This window comes from Heloderma suspectum, chromosome 3 (genome assembly GCF_057233095.1).
Source record: "Heloderma suspectum isolate Gila_16-S chromosome 3, 16-S_ref, whole genome shotgun sequence".
NCBI classification, from domain to species: Eukaryota; Metazoa; Chordata; class Lepidosauria; order Squamata; family Helodermatidae; genus Heloderma; species Heloderma suspectum.
Window position 1 is genome coordinate 244491452 of NC_139460.1, and position 8626 is coordinate 244500077.

The following is an 8626-nucleotide window of genomic DNA, read 5'->3' on the forward strand; positions in this document are numbered from 1 at the left end:
TCTATAGTAGGGGCAATGAGGGTAAAAGGGGGCGGGGTGGGAAGGGGATTGATGAGCACCCTGAGGCATCCACTAGAGGTCTTAAGAGACTTCCATAAGCCTCTTGGTGTTATGTGGCTTGGGAACTGGAACCCTCTTGAGGATTGCCCAACCGACCCACCCAAAGCTCATGGGTCCACAGGTGATATGGAAAGCTCTCCCTTGAGACATGTGTGGCTATGAGGATCCAGAATTAGTTCTCACACTGTGTGAAGGTTTGAGGCCTACAGAGGAAAGGAAAAAAAAAATCAGGCCTAGAAGCCTGGGTTTTTTTTTGGGGGGGGGGAGCCCTGAGAAGAGTAGTTTCATTTCCCTGGTAAGTTTCCTTATCCTGAGTTAGATTTCATTTCTCCATGTTTCAAACAGTACTTTTGGTTTTGGGGAAGGATGGGGATATAAAGGCAGAGAGAGCCAGTGAGAGCTTCGGCTATTGAGTGGTATAGAAATGAAAAATAAATAAATAAATAAATAAATCCAGAGAGAAGGAGACCAGTGAGAGGGAGACCAGAGCCTGAAGAGAGAGCAGGAAGATGCAGCATGTAGAAGACTAAGTGCAGCTAGGGTAGAGGACTGTGCATTTTTGCAACTTTTATTTTCTCTTAAAGCCTTTTGTATCACTCAGCTCTATTGACAAAACACCTTCAATTGTGATTTGTGTTAAACCCCAGGTGTCTGGAGTGTCAATCAGCCTAAGCTAAACTCCATGTCATTGGGAAGGGGAAGTTTAAAAGAAGGAAGGTGGGACTCTTAAGGAGATAAGAGAGCCTTAAAGAGTTGCTCAGGGGGTCCAGGTCATAAGGGGAACCCTGACACACTGATCCTGGGATCGGAGCAAAGATAAGAATGCCATTTACTTGCTGGAGATGGATTGTGCATCCACTATGTGGTGGAGATTGACTAAGCATCCAGTAAGTTAGATCAAAGTTTTATATTTGCACTGGGGATCACAGCTAAGAACTAGTTATGATGTTCTCTGTTGCAGGCCCTTTTAAGTAATTAATAAAGTTGTGGTTCTTATCTGAAACCAGCACTGGAATCATGTTTCTTTATTCCTAAATCCTGCAGGACCAATTTACCCTGGCTTTAGCAAACACAGTTTAACATTCTGCACGAAAAGTTCAATGTACTGTATGAAAAGGAGGAGGGTGTATCTTCCCTTTACGAAATAAAACATTTGAATCCTGATGAATAGCACAGATCTTGGTTCCAAGGGCTCTCACATTCTCTTAATGGCAAAGAAAACCTTTAGGTCAGATATCAGATCAAAAGGATCTGATCTCCCACTGTTTATATCTTTTTGTAAAAATGAGTCTCCCTGCCCATTCCTCCAGGCAGGCTGGCACACAAAGGCATGAACAAATACAGGGGAAATTGCACTGGGTCTTCTAGATGCCTGGAAGGTCAATATAAGAGGCTTACGAGAGGGAGGCAGGGATTGACCATACAGTCTGTCATTCCTTCTTCCTTATTGCAAGCAAGCAGAAATAGAGCACTTTCAAGCTAGTAAACCACTCTTTGCATCCTGTGTTTCTAAAACTGCTAGTTATATACAGATATTTCTGATATTTGCAGTGATACCATAATACCATCAATCATGAGGAGTTTGAAGCAGAGGCATTAGTCATCGTGTGAAGATAAAACAAAATGCACATGACGCTCCAAATAACTATTTCAACCTTGGGTAGCTGGAGAACAGGAATTTCTCCTAAATCTCAAGTTTTCAGAGTCATTCCATCATTGCACCAATAACTTAGTCAATAGGGAGAGGAATATAATTCCTGCCTAGCCAGGAAATTCACCAGGTGAGCAGTCACCAAGCCTTGCCATAGCCTACCTCATAGGGTTGATATGAGGATGAAAGGATGGGGATTATGAAAGCTGTCCTGAGGGCTTATAGGAGGAGAGATGGAATAAAGATATAACGATGAAATAAAAAATAAGCTTCACATCCTTAACAGCCTGCAGCATCGAGGGAAGTTTTTGTAGCTTGCAAAGTGACAGTGTGTCTGTACAAATAAAGGCTGGAGGGACCTGTGAGTCGACCTCAGTAGCAGCAGCTCCCTATATTCCACCCACTTAAAGACTGTAACCTTCTCACTGCAAAGAACTGGAGATTCAACCAGGTCCTGCAAAGTGACAGAAGATGCAACAATAACAACCTAGTTAAACAGCAGTAGTATCACTTGTACCTAGCCAGAGGAACAGATCAATGATGTCATAACCATGTCAGTCAACATATTCAGTCTCCAGGACTACAGTTTGCAGCCAACTTTAAAGTACATTTCCAGGAAAACTATAACAGCTACAGCAGGGTTCCTATTTCTCCTCATTATTGATTAACTCATTGCTGATTGACACTAAAACCTGAGGGTTAGGGGAAAATCCTATTTCCTTTCTAATCAGAAGTTTAGATAAAATGCGGGGGCTTGTTTGGGAGTTACACAGTGGGCTGGATTAACAAGAGGTTTTGAGCAAAACATGGGGCTGGTTCACACATGTGAGTTGGGTGCTTATGTTCTCTTGTGACACCCCGTCTTGGGGTGTCACAAGACATTTGGGATCATTGGAAGAAACATCAATGTGAAGAAGGCTGAAAGCAGAACAGCCCTGTCAGCCATGGTTGTGTTGCCTGGGACAATGCTGCAAACCTATGCTGCAATGATCACATAAATGGCCCATGGTCTAATCTGGAATCCAGTTGCAGAGTATTGTATTTAAGTCAGTTCATTCTAATTGAAGTCAATTGGACTAAAATCAGCTTTAAGCTCAAATCCTCTCGTTTACTGGTAGGTGGCCCACAGCCAGAGGTTCAGATAATGTCATGAAGAGTTAATTAGTATTTTGAGAGGAAGAGGTAGCATGAACATTTCTGACACAGCTTAGAGTCAGAAGGATGGTGACATTTGGAACGTGATTGGAAATTAAACATGAGTCTTACATTTTGTTTTCCCTATTAAGATCCTGAGTGCGTGATAGTAAACATTTGTGCCCATGTATCTGCCTGGGGTGCTGCAACGCTAGGCTCATGCAATGGTTTGTAGCACAGTGCTAAGACTGCTGTTGGAAGATGCCATCATGAGCATGGGCACAGTACCTCACAGGACTGGGTTGTAGGTTCTGTAATTTATCCAGCAGTGTCCCCATACAGTTCTAATCTGAATGTGATCCAATAAGGCAAGAATGGAGGGAAGAAGGAATGAGTGGACCAGTGAAACTGATGTCTGGCACTGCTGAGCAGCAATTGAGGGCAAGGAGGGCTCCATTTTGAGCTGTGCAAACGCTATTATCCTCAACCACCACAGAGGCCTATAATAGCTTGTACTATCTGATGATATAATCAGTTTGCATTAGGGTGCTAAAGTAAGGGAATCATTTACATTTCATTAATTGCTTTGAAAATATCAGCCAAGCTCTGTGATCTGATTTGTTTACGGTTGTTTGTGTGAATATAGGGTGCTGATGAGACAATCTCTGAACTACTGTAAATCAGATGAATTGTGTTCGTTGATGAAAAACAGACCTCCTGAATGAACCCCGGTCCCTCCAGTTGTTGTGGAATTCAGCTCTCAGTTCCAGCTCTCATGGCCAATGGTCAGGAATCCTGGGAGTTGTAGTCCAAAACCTCTGGGGGAGACCAGGTTAGGGATGTTAGAGAATTCTGCCATGGACTCTAGTGAGGCTGGATTCTTTAGAATCTGGCCCCCCAGAGTCCATGGCGGAACAGAGCAATCCCCCCTGCCACTCCGTGAAACCTCCCTGGGACGGACCCTACCTTGTGTCGGCCGTCCGCTGCTCTCGTCTGCAGGTGCGAATGGCGGCCCCGGTCTGTGGCCACCATTTCCCTCGCTACGTTAGCCATGATAGGCTACGTAAGTATTTACATAGCCTATCATGGCAAAGAGCAGGGACACAAATGGTGGCTGCTATGCCATTTGCATCCCTGTTCTTTTCGTGATAGGCTACATAAATATATACGTAGCCTATCACGGCTAACGCAGGGACGCAAATGGCATAGCGGCTGCCATTTGCGTCCCTGCTCTTTGCCGTGATAGGCTACGTAAATATATATGTAGCCTATCATGGCCTAGCATAGGGATGCAAATGGCGGTTGCTACGCTGGCCGCCATTTGCGGCCACAGCAGCCTGGCAGTGGACGGTAGTCTGGCTGCGGATGGGCCTGGCCGGCGGCTCTGTGGACTCGCCATGGAGCGGAGCCAGCCGGGCAGGATTCCAGTGGGAGGGACAGATCGCCTCCCCTCCACCGTGGATGCCCCCGAGTGGAGCCAGGTAAGGGATTCGTACATCCCTAGACCAGGTTGGGGAAGGCTGATGAAAAGCAAACAATTCAAAAAAGAAGAAACAAGAAGAAATGGAAGAGAAGAGAGAGCTTTGATAATAATTATGATGTCTGTGAAGTTTCTGAAATCCATTACACTAGTAATTAATTACACTCGGTAAAAACTAAAACACATTTTAGTATACTTATTCTAGAGGAAGGAAAAAACCAATTTAATCTGTAAATTGGAATGACTTGAGAAGAGAATTTAAATTATTTAGACCCTGGAAGGAGATAAATGAGAAGAACTAGATTTAAACAGCAGTGCAACAAAGAGATTCTCTAACACCTATTTTGTTGAAATCATTTTTAAACAGAATAATTATAGTAATGGAATAACAGGCAGAAGAACAATGTGAGTACTAAAGTACTGCTAAAGTATTAAACAGGGACAAATGAAATTCTAAACTCCTTAGCACAATGGAACCAAACATCTGTGCTGAAATGATTATATCTTAGAAACCAAAAAAATGTAATTCCACTCTGAGCAATGTCAATCAATCAGATTCAAAATGTACTTTATATTCCCTTCAGCACTACAGATGTACTGAAAATATGTAAACAGTGCATATGAGAAAATTCTGGGAAAATTCTGGTTTTATGCTATAGCCTAATAATTAGAGAAACTGACACACACTCATGACACACTCGTAATTCAATATGAATCTATATTATTCACAGATCGCAGAACAGATTTTTCAAGTTTCATGTAGCTGAGTCCCTCTAGTGGTGTCAGCATTTTTTAGTCTTCAGCCTTTTAGTATGATTTTGTTTCTTAAAAGTCGGCAGTGTCAAAGGAAGCTTTTTTCAGTGCTGTTACCAAGACCACAACTCTGGACTCAGATATTTTCATGATTCTTATTGATGAAGGTCTATTGTTTTGTGACATAGTGATGCAGAGGTGCACTGGAGAGAAGGAGTGAAACGTGAGATTCACAAACAATAACTGGTTTAAGGAAGTCATGTAAGGAACAATGTAATGCCATGGATAGCCAATAGAGGTATATTTTTCCACACAATTTCATCATGGGTAAGTAGTGAAGGCTTCTAAAAGCATTGATCTCTGCTTTATGCTATATAAATATAAAGCACAGCTCACTTCTGCACTCTCTCTCTCTCCTACTCTCTCTCTCCCACTCTCTCTCTCTCACACACACGCACACACACACTCACACGCACAGTCTTAGCTGTGGAAAAGAATTCAGAAGCAGAAGATGCAAAATGGCATGTACAAGAAAAACAATTGACCTCTGGAGACAACAACTGTAAGTATAGTACTTACTGTAATAATTAGCTATTCAATTGTGTGCTTGTGAAATTATTGTGTTAATATGGAACAAAAGAGAGAATATTAGTAAACTGATTGCATTTGGCCAAGAGTAAAATGCCAGTTGTCGAGGCTCACCTCCACTTCTTCTTTTCTTTTGCAGATGAGTATATATTCTCTGTGGGGTAGCCAAGACATAGTCTATTTTTCATCCAAGGTGATCAAAAGTAAATGAGTGTGTATGTGTGCGTGTGCATGCGTGCATATGCTCAAATTAACCCATTTGACAACAAAACTGCAAAAGAGAAAGACAATGAATTCAGAGAATCTGACCTCCCAGAGTTTGCTGTCTGCAATCCACAGCAACACCAGTAATCTCTTCTTGGGTCTCCAGCTTGTACAGTTCTTCAAGCCTCTCATCATCCCTTGCTACTCCCTGGTGGTTTTTGTCGGCATCATTGGGAATTTCCTCCTCATCTATGTCATCTGCAAGACCAAAAGGATGCACAATGTCACCAACTTCCTTGTAGGCAACCTGGCATTCTCTGACATGCTCATGTGTGCCACCTGTGTACCCCTGACCCTGGCGTATGCCTTTGAGCCCAGAGGGTGGGTCTATGGACGCTTCATGTGCTACTTTGTGTTCCTGATGCAGCCGGTCACAGTGTTTGTCTCAGTCTTCACCCTGACTGTCATTGCTGTGGACAGGTACCATTCCACGGTTTATCCACTCCAGAGGAAGCTCACCATACCAATCTGTGCCTACATTCTGGCTGCTATTTGGCTGCTGAGTTGCATGCTAGCTGCACCAGCCTTGGTCCACACCTACCATGCAGAATTCCCAGAACTGGACTTCTCTATCTGTGAAGAGTTTTGGTTCGACAGGAAGAGGGATCGCTTAGCGTATGCCTACAGCACCCTTATCCTCACGTACGTCCTGCCTTTAGCGGTCATCTCCGTGTCCTACCTGAGGATTTCACTCAAGCTGAAAAACCGAGTTGTCCCTGGCAATGTCACCCAGAGCCAAGCCGAGTGTGACCGAGCCAGAAGGAGGAAAACCTTTCGCCTGCTGGTCTTGGTGGTGGCAGCCTTTGGAGTTTGTTGGCTGCCTTTGCACATCTTTAATGTGATCAAAGACATAGATATTAAACTGATAGACAAGCAGTATTTTAATCTCATTCAGCTTCTTTGCCACTGGTTTGCAATGATGTCTGCTTGCACTAATGCCTTCCTCTATGCCTGGCTACATGATAGCTTTAGGGGGGAGCTAAGGAAAATGTTTGCCTGGCGGAAGAGAAAGATAGGACCTGCTGCCACACATTGTATTGTGGCTAGTGTGGTGCTGTAAATGTAAGACCATCCCTGTTGCCTCTCCAGTGATGAGTGTCAAAATTCTCTCCCTGTGGTACAACCAAAATGTGAGTATTTCTCAGGGGGTATCAACTGCTAAGTTTAATGAAATCCAGTAATGTGACAGAAAACTGTAAACTCTTTAAAGCAGAATAAATTATATGATATATGAATGAAGGCAATTTGCGTGCAGTTTCTTACTTTACACAATATATCCTGAATAATGATGATGACGATGACGACGATGCAAATCGAAGTTCCTTTGGGTAGAATTGAAGTGTGTGCATATGGCCAGGGGGAGGAATGGAAGGAGGGGCCTATGTGAGTTTTATTAAAGGGCAACAGGAGTACAAAGAGACAGACACTGGTGAGGGAGAAATGAATCTGAAAACTGAGAATGAGGGTTCATAATGCTAGAAGGAACCCCACAGATTAACTCTGGATTACTCAGGAGTAATTGCCCAAGCAAGAGAGATTAAATACTCCTCCCCACCCAAAGGAGATGAATTTCATCCAGAGGACTCCCTCCCTCTCCACATTGGCGGTCAACAAAAGTACAGAACGCAAGCCGCCGCGTTCTGTACCAGCTGCGTTTTCCGAACTGTCTTCAAGGGTAACCCCACATAGAGCGCATTACAGTAGTCTAAATGATAGAAGACCAGGGTATGTATTACCAATGGGAGCAGATGGTTGGGAAGGTAGGGGTGCAGCCGCCGTATCAGATGGAGTTGGCACAGTGCTGTCCGGCTCACGGCTGACACCTGAGCTTCCATGGACACAAGACAAGACAGTTCAATTTTATTGTGTCTGAGGCTTGTTCGATGCAGGCCGTAAACAGGGCAGGGACCCATCTGCTGAGGTCTCGCAACCCACTGCTGGGTCCTGACTTACTGGTTGAAGGCCTCTGTTCTGCACAACTATTAAAGGTGCAGGACCCCTGCCCTCTTTTGTGTCTCACCACCCTATGAGCCAGGTTATGTCAAATAAACAACCCCTGCTTCTAAGCATCATTTGTGAGGATGGCTTTAGATAATGGGAGGGGAGCTGAGTTGGGGTGGGGGAGCAGAACGCCTCCGCCCCGCCCTCTGGGGGCCAGATGACATCACGGGACATGAACATGTCCCCTGATGTCATTATTCCCCCACCAAAGCACTGGCTGGAGCTCCAGCCGATGCTTTATGCCAGAGCTGCTTCACCTGTACTGCATCCTCTCAACGATGAAGGAAGGGATGGTGAAAGCAAAGTGGACCTGGCCAAAGCCACAGCTGGGGCACTCCAGTTGCAGCTGCTTTTGTTGTGCCACACCCTCCCTGGTGGGGGAAGGCGTGGCACAGGTGAAGCCCTTAGCACAGCACTCGCCCTCCCAGTTTAGAGGGGGAGTAGCACACCAAGAGGAATCCCCCTGTCATCTCATTGGTCAGAGATAATGGGGGATTCCTCTCCTTCCCCCTCCCCTAGCCTCTGGCAGCCTCGGGGGGATTTGGGGAGGGGTGAGGAGAAGAATACATGACTGGAGATAACAGGGGGATCCCCCTTCCTTCCCAAGCCCCTAGTAGACTCCTAGAGGCTGGCCTTGGCTAGGGGAATGGGCCTGTAGAGGGAGCCAAAGCCTCCACAGTCCGGGTGGGGAACAT

The 8626-nt window shown here is 44.9% G+C and overlaps 1 protein-coding gene across 1 annotated transcript; it reads left to right on the forward strand.

Annotated features, from left to right (window-relative positions):
* The first annotated feature begins 5937 nt into the window (after positions 1–5937).
* Positions 5938–6990, forward strand: LOC146350977 (prolactin-releasing peptide receptor-like). The gene has a single exon (XM_084841957.1). The coding sequence runs from the start codon at positions 5956–5958 to the stop codon at positions 6988–6990; it is 1035 nt and encodes a 344-aa protein (XP_084698083.1). The 5' UTR covers positions 5938–5955.
* The last annotated feature ends 1636 nt before the right edge of the window (positions 6991–8626 follow it).

Coding starts and splice junctions, on each gene's coding strand:
- LOC146350977 (XM_084841957.1), top strand. CDS start 5,956: ATGAATTCAGAGAATCTGACCTCCCAGAGTTTGCTGTCTGCAATCCAC.